This window comes from Lipophrys pholis (assembly GCF_963383615.2).
Source record: "Lipophrys pholis genome assembly, chromosome: 21".
Lineage (NCBI taxonomy): Eukaryota > Metazoa > Chordata > Actinopteri > Blenniiformes > Blenniidae > Lipophrys > Lipophrys pholis.
This window is the reverse complement of record NC_137649.1, coordinates 24,345,086-24,362,731: the sequence shown is the minus strand read 5'-3', so window position 1 is coordinate 24,362,731 and position 17,646 is coordinate 24,345,086. Positions and strand designations below refer to the sequence as shown.

Below are 17,646 nucleotides of genomic sequence, written 5' to 3'. Positions count from 1 at the left end.
CTGGTTGAAATCTCACTTAGTACTTCTATCGGTACTTGGAATCAAGTAGTTAAAAGTTAGTACTTCCATCGGTATTCGATATCACATAGATAAAAGTTAGTACTGGTATCAGCACTTGGTGTCAAGTAGGTAAAGGTTAGTACTGGTATCGGTACACGGTATCTAGTAGCTAAAGTTTAGTACTGGTATCAGCACTTGGTGTCAAGTAGGTAAAGGTTAGTACTGGTATCGGTACACGGTATCTAGTAGCTAAAGGTTAGTACTGGTATCAGCACTTGGTATCAAGTAGGTAAAGGTTAGTACTGGTATCAGCACTTGGTATCAAGTAGGTAAAGGTTAGTACTGGTATCGGTACTCGGTATCTAGGAGCTAAAGGTTAGTACTGGTAGCAGCACTTGGTATCAAGTAGGTAAAGGTTAGTACTGGTATCAGCACTTGGTATCAAGTAGGTAAAGGTTAGTACTGGTATCGGTACTCGTCCTTTATAAAACTGGTATCGGTGCATCACTGGTCATCTGTTACCTGATTGGCTGCCTGGGTGAAACGTGCCGACGTGTCGACAACCTGCACAGGTGAAGAGTGTGAGTGCGTCATCCAGGCGACATTTGTACGGCTCTTCACCTTGGTGTTTCTCTCACCTTCTGCTCAGCCAGACGTTTCTTCTTCTCTGGTGGATGAAGCACAGAAGACGTGAGGGAACAGCGGGAGTTGGTCGCGGCTTCGCCGCCGTTTCGTTTCCTCACCTTGAGACCTGAAGAGCAGCACAGTGATGAAGACGAGCAGGAGCAGTTCAGCCACTCGCAGCGCCACCATGAGCCCGTCCAGCCTACGGTCTGCTGCAGGTCACGACCCCGAGGAAACAACGCAAAGAACCACGTCATCTCCAGAGCAGCCACCAGGAGGGGCTCCTGCTCGCACTACAGTGAAGAGCCGCTCGGCTGCTAAGCTAGTCAGAGTCCAAAAAACTTTTTTTTTTGCTCGTTTCAGAAAAATGTGTTATTTAGACGGAGACGTCATGAGAACGATGTCTGACAGCAGAAACACGGAAAACAATGTAGTTTTCATGTTGGTCCACTAGTAGGTGCTGCTGTTAGTTTTAGTAATGAAGCCACACACACACACACAGCAGAGAACAATAGAACCTTAACAATGGGAGAACATTCTAGTGGACAGACCACCAATTCGCAGCGTTTTCAAAAAGTTGCGCTTTCCCAGTTTCCACAGAGGCAGAGCCTTTTCAAAAAGTTGCATTTTCCTTGTTTCCATGGAGACGAAGCATTTCCAAAAGGTTGCACACACACACACACACACACACACACACACACACACACACACACACACACACACACACACACACACACACACACACATTTCCCCGGAAACAGTATTTTCAAAAAGTTGCACGACCACCGTTTCGTGTAAATGAACATTGTTTTCAAAACATTTCCGTATAAATGGGAAATTTCTCTGTAACGAAAACTGAAAAAAGATGCTTTTCCTCGTGAACCAAGTCTGAACTTACTTAAAAACGCTCGTCTTCACTACAGTGAGGAGCCGCTTCACTACAGTGAGGAGCCGCTTCACTACAGCGAGGAGCCGCTTCACTACAGTGAGGAGCCGCTTCACAAACAACCTTTTAAAAATAAAAAACACCAATGAGAAGATCCGTCTGATGTCAGTCTCACCTTCACTTGGCGTCGTCGTCGTCGTCGTCACTGTGAAACGAAAAAATGTTTCCATGACATGAAAGTTTACAGAGTCTGTTCCTGGATGATCTTTATAACGGTCGTTATAACTACTCCAGCCTCTAGTTGTTATAACTACATCAGCCTCTAGTTGTTATAACTACATCAGCCTGTAGTTGCTATAACTACCCCAGCCTCTAGTTGTTATAACTACCCCAGCCTCTAGTTGTTATAACTACCCCAGCCTGTAGTTGTCATAACTACCTCAGCCTGTAGTTGTCATAACTACCTCAGCCTCTAGTTGTTATAACTACCCCAGCCTGTAGTTGTTATAACTACCCCAGCCTGTAGTTGTTATAACTACCTCAGTCTTTAGTTGTTATAACTACCTCAGCCTGTAGTTGTTATAACTACCTCAGCCTGTAGTTGTTATAACTACCTCAGCCTGTAGTTGTTATAACTACCTCAGCCTCTAGTTGTTATAACTACCTCAGCCTCTAGTTGTTATAACTACCCCAGCCTCTAGTTGTTATAACTACCTCAGCCTGTAGTTGTTATAACTACCTCAGCCTGTAGTTGTTAGAACTACCTCAGCCTCTAGTTGTTATAACTACCTCAGCCTCTAGTTGTTATAACTACCCCAGCCTCTAGTTGTTATAACTACCTCAGCCTCTAGTTGTTATAACTACCCCAGCCTCTAGTTGTTATAACTACCTCAGCCTAAAGTTTGATTGATTTGATTCTAAGAGACCCACCAGAAACAGAAAGTCTTTATGGAGTGCTGATGCTGGAGTCAGCATTCTGGTGTCTCCCCCTGCTGGACAAAACGTTTATTACAGCAACAAGAAGCAGTGTGGAAGCTGGTGTGTTGTGCAGAGAGTTTGGATCAGGTTCCTGCTCCACCAACTGATTGGACGTGTGACTCAGTTGGTGGAGCAGGAGGTTGCAGGTTCAGTTCCCCATCCCGCCCTGTCCTTGAGCAAGGACAGCTCCCGTTAAACCATTTTCACAGTGATGTCACTCAACTTCTCATGTAGCTGTGTTCGTCTAGTCTGGTCTGGTCTAGCATAGTCTAGTCTAGTCTATTAGTTTGGTAGTAATAAGAACATCGGGGAATTAAACTCCAACATCCAGAAGTTGTTGTCGGGTGTAGGATGTTAAACCGAAGCTGCTCTGTACTAACAGACCTGATATGATGAGTGGATCTCTGCTGTGATTGGTCAGATTTTTCTTGTGTACTTCCACATTCCGTCACAAGTGTGCGACAGTGTGCTGTGTGCTGCACACACGTTCCAGCATGCTAATGCCTGTATCAGTCCTATTTTAATGATGTTTAGCATGAAGCCACGCTACTGTGTGAGCCTGGAAGCTAGTTAGCATGTAGCATGTAGCCTCACTACTGTGTGAGCCCGGAAGCTAGTTAGCATGTAGCATGTAGCCTTGCTACTGTGTGAGCCCTGAAGCTCGTTAGCATGTAGCATGTAGCCTCGCTACTGTGTGAGCCCTGAAGCTCGTTAGCATGTAGCCACGCTACTGTGTGAACCCTGAAGCTCGTTAGCATGTAGCATGTAGCCACGCTACTGTGTGAGCCCTGAAGCTCGTTAGCATGTAGCATGTAGCCACGCTACTGTGTGAGCCCTGAAGCTCGTTAGCATGTAGCATGTAGCCTCGCTACTGTGTGAGCCCGGAAGCTAGTTAGCATGTAGCATGTAGCCTCGCTACTGTGTGAGCCCTGAAGCTCGTTAGCATGTAGCATGTAGCCTCGCTACTGTGTGCGCCCTGAAGCTAGTTAGCATGTAGCCACGCTACTGTGTGAGCCCTGATTTGGCGGAGGCGGCTTCCGAAAAGTCCAAAAAACGGGAGAAAAGAAAAACATCTGGAGAGAAAAATTCCCGGAAACAATCACCCAAAGTGTGCGAGGACTTCACACTGAATCTGGAAAAAAGACGTGTGACCTGCAAAGTGAGACGAAGTCGAGACGAGTGCTGACATTTGTGTCCAGTTGTTTCTCATTACGCAGTAATTAAAGTCGCTTCGAGATGTTTTCAAGAATTATTTGAACGAAATGCTTTAAAACGAACAATTCTCATGTGTTTTTGTTTTTCTTCATGAAACTATAATAATGACTCACCTGGGTAAACGCAGCTAAACAATAATGCTTGTTTAGAAAAATAAATCTAATTCATCAAATTATTTAAAAAATAATCTACCAATTAATGGATTAGCAAAATAATGGGCTGGTTTCAGAACTACTTACGATGAAGACGAACCTCGACCGGCGAAACAGGAACTCAATAACCTTTAAACTTATTTAAATATTTTCACAAAAAAACCCAAAAAAACGAAATGACTGAAGTCTGAACATAAAGACAATTTTAATAAAACTTCAGTCAGACATTGACAAAGCGTCTCCGCTAGCGGCGCTATTTCTCCGCTAAAGTGTCACCAGATGATGTTCGGCTTCTTGAGACAAACTGAAAACGCTTTGGCGGGAAAGTGCGATTACTTAAATCCACAATGATCAACAATCTGACACGAAGGACAACGATTGGCGGTTTCTTCTCTATGCTAGCTGCTAGCTTGAGCCAAAGCAGTGAAACCGTTGTTATTTCAGTGAGTTCCTGTTTCCTGGCAGCGACGTGAGGAGATCAATCCAGAGGGAATCCTTGGTTAGAGGCGGAGGTGGAGTCGTGTCGTCGCCAGGTGGAGTCGTGTCGTCGCCAGGTGGAGTCGTGTCGTCGCAAGGTGGAGTCCTGTCGTCGCCAGGTGGAGTCCTGTCGTCGCCAGGTGGAGTCCTGTCGTCGCCAGGTGGAGTCGTGTCGTCGCCAGGTGGAGTCGTGTCGTCGCCAGGTGGAGTCCTGTCGTCGCCAGGTGGAGTCCTGTCGTCGCCAGGCGGAGTCCTGTCGTCGCCAGGCGGAGTCGTGTCGTCGCCAGGCGGAGTCCTGTCGTCGCCAGGCGGAGTCGTGTCGTCGCCAGGCGGAGTCGTGTCGTCGCCAGGTGGAGTTGTGTCGTCGCCAGGTGGAGTCCTGTCGTCGCCAGGTGGAGTCGTGTCGTCGCCAGGCGGAGTCGTGTCGTCGCCAGGTGGAGTCGTGTCGTCGCCAGGTGGAGTCGTGTCGTCGCCAGGTGGAGTCCTGTCGTCGCCAGGTGGAGTCGTGTCGTCGCCAGGTGGAGTCGTGTCGTCGCCAGGTGGAGTCGTGTCGTCGCCAGGTGGAGTCGTGTCGTCGCCAGGTGGAGTCCTGTCGTCGCCAGGTGGAGTCGTGTCGTCGCCAGGTGGAGTCGTGTCGTCGCCAGGTGGAGTCGTGTCGTCGCCAGGTGGAGTCCTGTCGTCGCCAGGTGGAGTCCTGTCGTCGCCAGGTGGAGTCCTGTCGTCGCCAGGTGGAGTCGTGTCGTCGCCAGGTGGAGTCGTGTCGTCGCCAGGTGGAGTCCTGTCGTCGCCAGGTGGAGTCGTGTCGTCGCTCAGTGGAGTCGGACAGAAACTGACGGCTCTCCCAGGTTTTCGTACGTCACTGCAGCCTCGTCTTCGTCACTCTGAGCCTGCAAACAGGAAGTTGGACTCACTTCTGAGACGCAGGCCCCGTTTCCACGGCAACCACTTCAAGTGACAATGGACAACTTTTGCATTTGCTAAACAACGACGCTCGGAGACACTGAAAACATAACTTTTCAAAAGCGCTCCGTCTCTGTGATAACGAGGGGAAAACAACACTTTTTGAAAGAGCTCCAACTCCGTCTCCATGGAAACAGGAAAAAAGCAACTTTCTATCACACTGCTACGTCTCCATGGAAACGGAAAAACATAATGCAACTTTTGGAAAAAATCTAACTTTGCTGAACTCTGCTCCTGGTGCTGGTCCCTGCCCTGGTTCTGGGTCTGGTTCCAGTCTCCTAGTCGTTCTGCACATGCTCAGTAAACCAAACTTTTCACGAACCAGAAAGTTTTGTCACCTGAGACGTCGCGGTGTAAACGAAGGTTAATATCAACAATGTAGAACTCAGCTTCATTCTCACCGTGTTTCCTCCTCTTTTACTCTGTCGTTCTAAAAACAAAAAAAACAAGGTGAATTTCAGATTGAATGAACAGGAAGTGGGAACAAGTTGCTGACCTCAGATTGACCTTGAACTCTGGCCATTGCGCCGACCGTCACAACACAGATGACAAGAGCTGCTAATCCCAGAGAGACGGTGAGATTCCTGCTCAGACCTGGAGGGACAAGAAAGACACGGCTTCAACAGTCGGACTGCTGGATGTCTTTGTTTTGAACTGCAGTGGAAGCAGAGAGGAACCGGAGCTGCTGAGCTGGTCCTCCTGGTCCTCCTGGTCCTCCTGGTCCTCCTGGTCTGAAACTGCTCCTGGAGTCCAACAGGGATCTGGACTGGAGTCCAGCCTCTGCAGGTCTCAGCCTGGTTCTGATCCGAGTCCTGAGTCGTTACCTATTGAGTCTTCTGAAGCTCCATTGGTTCCATTGGTTCCATTGGTTCCACTGGTTCCGCTGGTTCCACTGGTTCCACTGGTTCCATTGGTTCCACTGGTTCCATTGGTTCCACTTCCTGGTTTTCTTCCTGGTTCCTTGCCACCTGGACAAGAAGCAGTTGAAAACACCTTAATATTTCTCCTCCACCATTAGACTCTTGTTTTGGTGACCTGAGTCTTTGTTCTTGACTCGTCATCAGTCACCTGAGGGTCGAGGTCTGAGAACAAGCTTTCCTCCTGTTGAGCCGTCGGTCACTTCACAGGACAGGAAGTCCAGTCGTGGGTAAAGATAATGTGACTTTTTAAAAGTCAGAGTGGAAGAACGTTGATCCTTTGATGTCTTTATTTCACTGTGATCTTTATCAACATCATTCTCTTTTATCTTCCACTTCACTTCCTGTTTATCGTTTAAAGACGTTACGAAGCATTTCAGCTTCACCTCGTCACCGACTTCCTCTTTAGTCACTATGAAAGAAAAACCACACAAAAGAGACAAACTGTTTTTTTTCTATGATTCCAACTGTAGTGAAGCTTGAATCAGGTTCTAAATACTCACCAGCAGCTACAGACAGAACCACAGATGAAACATCAACCGGAATGAGTTTCCCTGAAGCGTCTGGTTTGTAATGCTGACAGTAATACTGACCAACATCCTGGACTGTGACGTTCTTTATAAGCAGAGAACAATCTGCTGGAACGCTCAGTCTGTCTGATTTATTTGGATTTTCTCTATTATTCCCAAGTCCGACCAGCTCCACAGTTATAGAACCATCATTATAGTTCCACGTTGTCCCGTCACAGTTCTGCTGACCGTCCAGCAGAGGACCACAAGTCAGAGTGACCATGTCTCCCTCTCTCTGAACGACTGCAGCTGCTGTGGAGGAAAAAGAAGAAAACCGATGAGAAACAGGTCATTGGTCCTGGAAAACAAACTTTTTATCAACTTTAACAACTTCGAGTAACTTTTACCAACTTCCAGGAACCTTTATCAACTTTTACCAACTTCTGATAACTTTTAGTAACTTCTAGTAACTTTGACCAACTTTTACTAACTTCTAGTAATTTTTAGTAACGGATGAGGCTCGACTTTTTATTTGCTTTACCTGTACCTGTAATAGATTACTACGTAATGTCACCGACTGTCACGGAAAATTTGTTTTATTTCTGATCAATAAAGTAAATTAACTTTAAACTCAGTCTAGAAGCAGGCCTACATTTAGTCTAGAAAAGGGTCCAAACTTAGTCCAGAAACTGATCCCAACTGCAGTCTAGAAGGCGGCCTGAATTTAGTCGAGAAACCGCTTTTAACTTAGTCTAGAAACGGGTCCAAACTTAGTCTAGAAACGGGTCCAAACTTAGCACAGAAACTGGTCCAAACTTAGTTTAGAAAAGGTCCAATCTTAGTCTAGAAATGGGTCCAAACTTTGCCAAGGAACTGATCCCAACTTTGTCTAGAATATAGTCCAATCTCAGTCTAGAAACTGGTCAAAATACAGTCTAGAAGGTGGCCTGAATTTAGTCTAGAAACCGCTTGTAACTCTGTCTAGAAACTGGCCCAAACCTAGTCTAGAAACGGGCCCAAACCTAGTCTAGAAACGGGTCCAAACTTAGTCTAGAAAAGGGTCCAAACTTAGTACAGAAACTGGTCCAAACTTAGTTTAGAAAAGGTCCAATCTTAGTCTAGAAATGGGTCCAAACTTAGCCAAGGAACTGATCCCAACTTTGTCTAGAATATAGTCCAATCTCAGTCTAGAAACTGGTCAAAATACAGTCTAGAAGGTGGCCTGAATTTAGTCTAGAAACCGCTTGTAACTCTGTCTAGAAACGGGTCCAATCTTAGTCTAGAAACGGGTCCAAACACAGTCTAAAAGGCGGCCTGAATTTAGTCTAGAAACCGCTTCTAACTCTTTCTAGAAACTGGCCCAAACCTAGTCTAGAAACGGGTCCAAACTTAGTCTCGAAAAGGGTCCAAACTTAGTACAGAAACTGGTCCAAACGTAGTTTAGAAAAGGTCCAATCTTGGTCTAGAATCTAATCCAAACTTAGTCAAGGAACTGATCCCAACTTAGTTTAGAAACTGGTCCAATCTTGGTCTAGAATCTGTTCCAAACTTAGTCTAGAAAAGGTCCAATCTTAGTCTAGAAATGGGTCCAAACTCAGTCAAGGAACTGATCCCAACTTTGTCTAGAAAATAGTCCAATCTCAGTCTAGAAACTGGTCCAAACACAGTCTAGAAGGTGGCCAGAATTTAGTCTAGAAAAAGCTTCTAATTTAGTCTAGAAACTGGTCAAAACACAGTCTAGAAGGCGGCCTGAATTTAGTCTAGAAAAAGCTTCTAATTTAGTCTAGAAACTGGTCAAAACACAGTCTAGAAGGTGGCCAGAATTTAGTCTAGGAACCGCTTCTAACTCAGTCTAGAAACTGGCCCAAACTTAGTCTAGAAACTGGTCAAAATACAGTCTAGAAGGCGGCCTGAATTTAGTCTAGAAACCGCTTCTAACTTAGTCCAGAAACGGGTCCAAACTTAGTCTAGAAAAGGGTCCAAACTTAGTACAGAAACTGGTCCAAACGTAGTTTAGAAAAGGTCCAATCTTGGTCTAGAATCTGTTCCAAACTTAGTCAAGGAACTGATCCCAACTTAGTTTAGAAACTGGTCCAATCTTGGTCTAGAATCTGTTCCAAACTTAGTCTAGAAAAGGTCCAATCTTAGTCTAGAAATGGGTCCAAACTCAGTCAAGGAACTGATCCCAACTTTGTCTAGAAAATAGTCCAATCTCAGTCTAGAAACTGGTCCAAACACAGTCTAGAAGGTGGCCAGAATTTAGTCTAGAAAAAGCTTCTAATTTAGTCTAGAAACTTGTCAAAACACAGTCTAGAAGGTGGCCAGAATTTAGTCTAGAAACCGCTTCTAACTCAGTCTAGAAACGGGTCCAATCTTAGTCTAGAAACGGGTCCAAACACAGTCTAAAAGGCGGCCTGAATTTAGTCTAGAAACCACTTGTAACTCTGTCTAGAAACGGGTCCAAACTTAGTCTAGAAAAGGGTCCAAACTTAGTACAGAAACTGGTCCAAACGTAGTTTAGAAAAGGTCCAATCTTGGTCTAGAATCTGTTCCAAACTTAGTCAAGGAACTGATCCCAACTTAGTTTAGAAACTGGTCCAATCTTGGTCTAGAATCTGTTCCAAACTTAGTCTAGAAAAGGTCCAATCTTAGTCTAGAAATGGGTCCAAACTCAGTCAAGGAACTGATCCCAACTTTGTCTAGAAAATAGTCCAATCTCAGTCTAGAAACTGGTCTAAACACAGTCTAGAAGGTGGCCAGAATTTAGTCTAGAAAAAGCTTCTAATTTAGTCTAGAAACTTGTCAAAACACAGTCTAGAAGGTGGCCAGAATTTAGTCTAGAAACCGCTTCTAACTCAGTCTAGAAACGGGTCCAATCTTAGTCTAGAAACGGGTCCAAACACAGTCTAAAAGGCGGCCTGAATTTAGTCTAGAAACCACTTGTAACTCTGTCTAGAAACTGGCCCAAACCTAGTCTAGAAACGGGTCCAAACTTACTCTAGAATCTGGTCCAAACCTAGTCTAGAATCTGGTCCAAACTGAATTAAAAACATTCCATATTGTTCTAACTCATGATTTACTTCGTCAAATAACCAGTAACTATTCATCCATTGCCGTTTGTAAAGTAACTGCAGTACTTTTGTAGGAAGTAACTAGTAACTAATGGGAGCTGATTATCAGTTACTTCCACTAAACTGAGTGTCGATGATGTTCAAAGGTTTTCTGACTGAAACTGAGCAGGTTGAACCAAAACGACACGTTGGTTCATTAAAATGTATAAAAAGTGATGACTCGTCATGTTTTGGAGGTATTTAAAGTAATCTGAGTACTTACCTGCAGGCAGAAGCATGAAGAGGTGAAATAGAAACATGTTGGCAGGTCTGATTTCAGCCGTCGTCTCTCTGCTGTCGTTTTCTCTCGCTGGTCTTAAACATGATCTCTTCACTTCCTGTCTTGCAACTGACCACAGGAAGTGACTGACAATTCTCCTCTTCTTCTCTTGTGTCTTTTTCATCCTTTCATGTCTGATGCATGATGTTAGTTTATCTGCATTCACACCTTGAACAGTGTGAAAGACGTCGATCAGGAAGACGAAAAGTCAGATCTTCAGCATGACACGATGAAATCTGCACGACCACAAAGCTGCTTACCAAGTGCGACACTTCTGCTGTGAAGCGCCGTCGATAAAAATGTCATGTGACCATGAATCCTTCCATCTTCAACTACGTCAGTAGTTTGGATTAGAAATTCTGCTGAACTTCAAAGCTCTTAGCTCCTGGCAGTACTCTGGAGGTTAGCATTTAGCATTTAGCTTAGCTACACCGAGTTTTCAGACTCAACGTATTCCATGGAGCTGAGGCCTCGTGAACATGAACACTGGGAGAACATTCTAGTGGAAAGATTGTTATTATGGTGACTGTCAAAATAAAAGTACCAAGTTGGATTGTTGTTATGGTGACTGTCAAAATAAAAGTACCAAGTTGGATTGTTATTATGGTGACTGTCAAAATAAAAGTACCAAGTTGGATTGTTGTTATGGTGACTGTCAAAATAAAACTAACAAGCTGGATTGTTATTATGGTGACTGTCAAAATAAAACCAACAAGTTGGATTGTTATTATGGTGACTGTCAAAATAAAACTACCAAGTTGGATTGTTGTTGCGGTGACTGTCAAAATAAAACTACCAAGTTGGATTGTTGTTACGGTGACTGTCAAAATAAAACTAACAAGTTGGATTGTTGTTACGGTGACTGTCAAAATAAAACTAACAAGCTGGATTGTTATTACGGTGACTGTCAAAATAAAACTAACAAGTTGGATTGTTATTACGGTGACTGTCAAAATAAAACTAACAAGCTGGATTGTTATTATGGTTACTGTCAAAATAAAACTAACAAGCTGGATTGTTATTATGGTGACTGTCAAAATAAAACTAACAAGCTGGATTGTTATTATGGTTACTGTCAAAATAAAACTAACAAGCTGGATTGTTATTATGGTGACTGTCAAAATAAAACTAACAAGCTGGATTGTTATTATGGTGACGGATGGACTTCTTCATTCTCTATACATTCTGCCAATGAGATCCGTTATGACTGAGAGGGAAAGAAGATGGATGGATGATGTGAGAATGGATGGATGGATGGAATTTGTCTTCCAGAATAATGAAAAGTTGACAGAAAGTCCAAACGTCTCGTTTTAGAGCAACAAGAATCTGTAAATGACGTCATTCTATTGTGAGGCGTTCAGGGACCTCAGTAAATCACTGTACTGAGTCACTGAGGAGGAAGTGCAACGTTTCACAATGAAAGACGAGTGAAGACGACTTCCTTCAGATCAGCTTTAGTTCTCAGATTCGCTTTAAGCACAACAAAACAAAAGAGTCGTCAGGAGACGACCGACAACATCGTTTTCTCACAGCGACACGTTTAGAGAAAATAATATAAAATCAAAAGAGTTCATTTTGTCTCTCAGCAACGTTTTTTATGCTTCGATGTTTCAGTGGCGGACGCGTCAAACTTGATTTTCTTTGGTTCAGTCGTCACAGAGCAGCTTTACGTCACAGGAAGTCACAAAACGCTGGATTTTAATCTCTCCTGCAAACCTCCAGAATAAAAGCTGCGGTCACTCACTTCCTTTCAGTGTGAAGACAAGAGAGGAAACGGAAACACAGGTGAGAACACCGAGGCTCTGTTTCCATGACAACGTGTCAAGAGAAAACGCATCCTTTTTGCTCTTCAGTTTCAGAAAGTTTCACGTGTACATGGAAACTTCGCACAGAGATGGAGCATTTTCAAAAAGTTGCATTTTCCCTTGTTTCCATGGAAACGGACCATTTCCAAAAAGTTGCGTTTCTTCCCGTTTCCATAGAGATGGAGCATTTTCAAAAAGTTTTCATTCGCTCCGGGCACCGTTGTCATGGAAACGGACCAATAAAACACCACAGAAGTTTTCGGTTTTCACCTTAAACAAACGCCCACAAAGGCAAATCTAAAAACAAGTGGAAACACAAATTTATTTTGGCGATCTCGTTACCGCTGCCGCCGATATTGATCAAGCAAATGTTAGCACTTAAATCAGCTCACTACAGTGAAGAGCTGCGACTTTCTCCACACTGAACCAGGAAGTAAAAGAACAACAAAGTAACAAGAAAAGTTGTTTTGCCGCATCAGCAGATAGACAATAGCCTTCAAAATAAAGTTTGTATTTCGTACCACGTGGTCGACGAGTTTCACACGTTTTCATAGTTAACAGGGACTTCCTGTCTGTCTCCGCTAACACACACCTGAGAACACAACGGGGAAACATACTGAATCTGAACTGTGTGTGTGTGTGTGTGTGTGTGTGTGTGTGTGTGTGTGTGTGTGTGTGTGTGTGTGTGTGTGTGTGTGTGTGTGTGTGTGTGTGTGTGTGTGTGTGTGCGTGTGTGCGTGCGTGTGTGTGTGTGTGTGTGTGTGTGTGTGTGTGTGTGTGTGTGTATACAGCGCCCCCATCTGGTTGAAATCTCACTTAGTACTTCTATCGGTACTTGGAATCAAGTAGTTAAAAGTTAGTACTTCTATCGGTATTCGATATCACACAGATAAAAGTTAGTACTGGTATCAGCACTTGGTGTCAAGTAGGTAAAGGTTAGTACTGGTATCGGTACACGGTATCTAGTAGCTAAAGGTTAGTACTGGTATCAGCACTTGGTATCAAGTAGGTAAAGGTTAGTACTGGTATCGGTACTCAGTATCAAGCAGGTAAAGGTTAGTACTGGTATCAGCACTTGGTATCAAGTAGGTAAAGGTTAGTACTGGTATCGGTACTCAGTATCAAGCAGGTAAAGGTTAGTACTGGTATCGGTACTCGGTATCTAGTCGCTAAAGGTTAGTACTGGTATCAGCACTTGGTATCAAGTAGGTAAAGGTTAGTACTGGTATCGGTACTCGGTATCTAGTCGCTAAAGGTTAGTACTGGTATCAGCACTTGGTATCAAGTAGGTAAAGGTTAGTACTGGTATCGGTACTCAGTATCAAGCAGGTAAAGGTTAGTACTGGTATCAGCACTTGGTATCAAGTAGGTAAAGGTTAGTACTGGTATCGGTACTCAGTATCAAGCAGGTAAAGGTTAGTACTGGTATCAGCACTTGGTATCTAGTAGCTAAAGGTTAGTACTGGTATCAGCACTTGGTATCAAGTAGGTAAAGGTTAGTACTGGTATCGGCACTTGGTATCAAGTAGGTAAAGGTTAGTACTGGTATCGGTACTCGTCCTTTATAAAACTGGTATCGGTGCATCACTGGTCATCTGTTACCTGATTGGCTGCCTGGGTGAAACGTGCCGACGTGTCGACAACCTGCACAGGTGAAGAGTGTGAGTGCGTCATCCAGGCGACATTTGTACGGCTCTTCACCTTGGTGTTTCTCTCACCTTCTGCTCAGCCAGACGTTTCTTCTTCTCTGGTGGATGAAGCACAGAAGACGTGAGGGAACAGCGGGAGTTGGTCGCGGCTTCGCCGCCGTTTCGTTTCCTCACCTTGAGACCTGAAGAGCAGCACAGTGATGAAGACGAGCAGGAGCAGTTCAGCCACTCGCAGCGCCACCATGAGCCCGTCCAGCCTACGGTCTGCTGCAGGTCACGACCCCGAGGAAACAACGCAAAGAACCACGTCATCTCCAGAGCAGCCACCAGGAGGGGCTCCTGCTCGCACTACAGTGAAGAGCCGCTCGGCTGCTAAGCTAGTCAGAGTCCAAAAAACTTTTTTTTTTGCTCGTTTCAGAAAAATGTGTTATTTAGACGGAGACGTCATGAGAACGATGTCTGACAGCAGAAACACGGAAAACAATGTAGTTTTCATGTTGGTCCACTAGTAGGTGCTGCTGTTAGTTTTAGTAATGAAGCCACACACACACACACAGCAGAGAACAATAGAACCTTAACAATGGGAGAACATTCTAGTGGACAGACCACCAATTCGCAGCGTTTTCAAAAAGTTGCGCTTTCCCAGTTTCCACAGAGGCAGAGCCTTTTCAAAAAGTTGCATTTTCCTTGTTTCCATGGAGACGAAGCATTTCCAAAAGGTTGCACACACACACACACACACACACACACACACACACACACACACACACACACACACACACACACACACACACACACACACACACACACACACACACACACATTTCCCCGGAAACAGTATTTTCAAAAAGTTGCACGACCACCAACACTACTATTCAAAAACTTAAGTTTTCCCCGTTTTTATGGAGATTGAATCAGGGAGTTTTCAAAAAGTCCCACCTTCCACCGTTTCGTGTAAATGAACATTGTTTTCAAAACATTTCCGTATAAATGGGAAATTTCTCTGTAACGAAAACTGAAAAAAGATGCTTTTCCTCGTGAACCAAGTCTGAACTTACTTAAAAACGCTCGTCTTCACTACAGTGAGGAGCCGCTTCACTACAGTGAGGAGCCGCTTCACTACAGCGAGGAGCCGCTTCACTACAGTGAGGAGCCGCTTCACAAACAACCTTTTAAAAATAAAAAACACCAATGAGAAGATCCGTCTGATGTCAGTCTCACCTTCACTTGGCGTCGTCGTCGTCGTCACTGTGAAACGAAAAAATGTTTCCATGACATGAAAGTTTACAGAGTCTGTTCCTGGATGATCTTTATAACGGTCGTTATAACTACTCCAGCCTCTAGTTGTTATAACTACATCAGCCTCTAGTTGTTATAACTACATCAGCCTGTAGTTGTTATAACTACATCAGCCTCTAGTTGTTATAACTACATCAGCCTGTAGTTGCTATAACTACCCCAGCCTCTAGTTGTTATAACTACCCCAGCCTCTAGTTGTTATAACTACCCCAGCCTGTAGTTGTCATAACTACCTCAGCCTGTAGTTGTCATAACTACCTCAGCCTCTAGTTGTTATAACTACCCCAGCCTGTAGTTGTTATAACTACCCCAGCCTGTAGTTGTTATAACTACCTCAGTCTTTAGTTGTTATAACTACCTCAGCCTGTAGTTGTTATAACTACCTCAGCCTGTAGTTGTTATAACTACCTCAGCCTCTAGTTGTTATAACTACCCCAGCCTGTAGTTGTTATAACTACCTCAGCCTGTAGTTGTTATAACTACCTCAGCCTCTAGTTGTTATAACTACCCCAGCCTCTAGTTGTTATAACTACCTCAGCCTGTAGTTGTTATAACTACCTCAGCCTGTAGTTGTTAGAACTACCTCAGCCTCTAGTTGTTATAACTACCTCAGCCTCTAGTTGTTATAACTACCCCAGCCTCTAGTTGTTATAACTACCTCAGCCTCTAGTTGTTATAACTACCCCAGCCTCTAGTTGTTATAACTACCTCAGCCTAAAGTTTGATTGATTTGATTCTAAGAGACCCACCAGAAACAGAAAGTCTTTATGGAGTGCTGATGCTGGAGTCAGCGTTCTGGTGTCTCCCCCTGCTGGACAAAACGTTTATTACAGCAACAAGAAGCAGTGTGGAAGCTGGTGTGTTGTGCAGAGAGTTTGGATCAGGTTCCTGCTCCACCAACTGATTGGACGTGTGACTCAGTTGGTGGAGCAGGAGGTTGCAGGTTCAGTTCCCCATCCCGCCCTGTCCTTGAGCAAGGACAGCTCCCGTTAAACCATTTTCACAGTGATGTCACTCAACTTCTCATGTAGCTGTGTTCGTCTAGTCTGGTCTGGTCTAGCATAGTCTAGTCTAGTCTATTAGTTTGGTAGTAATAAGAACATCGGGGAATTAAACTCCAACATCCAGAAGTTGTTGTCGGGTGTAGGATGTTAAACCGAAGCTGCTCTGTACTAACAGACCTGATATGATGAGTGGATCTCTGCTGTGATTGGTCAGATTTTTCTTGTGTACTTCCACATTCCGTCACAAGTGTGCGACAGTGTGCTGTGTGCTGCACACACGTTCCAGCATGCTAATGCCTGTATCAGTCCTATTTTAATGATGTTTAGCATGAAGCCACGCTACTGTGTGAGCCTGGAAGCTAGTTAGCATGTAGCATGTAGCCTCACTACTGTGTGAGCCCGGAAGCTAGTTAGCATGTAGCATGTAGCCTTGCTACTGTGTGAGCTCTGAAGCTCGTTAGCATGTAGCATGTAGCCTCGCTACTGTGTGAGCCCTGAAGCTCGTTAGCATGTAGCCACGCTACTGTGTGAACCCTGAAGCTCGTTAGCATGTAGCATGTAGCCACGCTACTGTGTGAGCCCTGAAGCTCGTTAGCATGTAGCATGTAGCCACGCTACTGTGTGAGCCCTGAAGCTCGTTAGCATGTAGCATGTAGCCTCGCTACTGTGTGAGCCCGGAAGCTAGTTAGCAGGTAGCATGTAGCCTCGCTACTGTGTGAGCCCTGAAGCTCGTTAGCATGTAGCATGTAGCCTCGCTACTGTGTGCGCCCTGAAGCTAGTTAGCATGTAGCCACGCTACTGTGTGAGCCCTGATTTGGCGGAGGCGGCTTCCGAAAAGTCCAAAAAACGGGAGAAAAGAAAAACATCTGGAGAGAAAAATTCCCGGAAACAATCACCCAAAGTGTGCGAGGACTTCACACTGAATCTGGAAAAAAGACGTGTGACCTGCAAAGTGAGACGAAGTCGAGACGAGTGCTGACATTTGTGTCCAGTTGTTTCTCATTACGCAGTAATTAAAGTCGCTTCGAGATGTTTTCAAGAATTATTTGAACGAAATGCTTTAAAACGAACAATTCTCATGTGTTTTTGTTTTTCTTCATGAAACTATAATAATGACTCACCTGGGTAAACGCAGCTAAACAATAATGCTTGTTTAGAAAAATAAATCTAATTCATCAAATTATTTAAAAAATAATCTACCAATTAATGGATTAGCAAAATAATGGGCTGGTTTCAGAACTACTTACGATGAAGACGAACCTCGACCGGCGAAACAGGAACTCAATAACCTTTAAACTTATTTAAATATTTTCACAAAAAAACCCCAAAAAAACGAAATGACTGAAGTCTGAACATAAAGACAATTTTAATAAAACTTCAGTCAGACATTGACAAAGCGTCTCCGCTAGCGGCGCTATTTCTCCGCTAAAGTGTCACCAGATGATGTTCGGCTTCTTGAGACAAACTGAAAACGCTTTGGCGGGAAAGTGCGATTACTTAAATCCACAATGATCAACAATCTGACACGAAGGACAACGATTGGCGGTTTCTTCTCTATGCTAGCTGCTAGCTTGAGCCAAAGCAGTGAAACCGTTGTTATTTCAGTGAGTTCCTGTTTCCTGGCAGCGACGTGAGGAGATCAATCCAGAGGGAATCCTTGGTTAGAGGCGGAGGTGGAGTCGTGTCGTCGCCAGGTGGAGTCGTGTCGTCGCCAGGTGGAGTCGTGTCGTCGCCAGGTGGAGTCGTGTCGTCGCAAGGTGGAGTCGTGTCGTCGCCAGGTG

The 17,646-nt window shown here is 44.4% G+C and overlaps 2 protein-coding genes across 2 annotated transcripts in view; both read right to left on the bottom strand.

Moving 5' to 3' along the window:
- Positions 1-17,646, bottom strand: part of LOC308126111 (uncharacterized protein) — a 32,126-nt gene that overhangs the window by 1,099 nt on the left and 13,381 nt on the right. The window contains exons 4-7 of the mRNA XM_080490242.1: positions 1,686-1,715; positions 744-836; positions 639-667; positions 523-564 (exon numbers count right to left, since the gene is read on the bottom strand). Coding sequence (XP_080346368.1) covers positions 523-564; positions 639-667; positions 744-836; positions 1,686-1,715 — 194 coding nt within the window. The remainder of the gene's footprint in view (positions 1-522; positions 565-638; positions 668-743; positions 837-1,685; positions 1,716-17,646) is intronic.
- Positions 4,038-10,431, bottom strand: LOC308126665 (uncharacterized protein). Its single transcript, XM_080491207.1, has 8 exons — positions 10,369-10,431; positions 10,052-10,276; positions 6,713-7,030; positions 6,361-6,621; positions 6,117-6,260; positions 5,800-5,886; positions 5,694-5,722; positions 4,038-5,219 (listed from the first exon to the last, which is right to left on the bottom strand). Exons 1-8 carry the CDS (start codon positions 10,412-10,414, stop codon positions 5,142-5,144), a joined length of 1,188 nt encoding a protein of 395 aa, XP_080347333.1. The 5' UTR covers positions 10,415-10,431; the 3' UTR covers positions 4,038-5,141.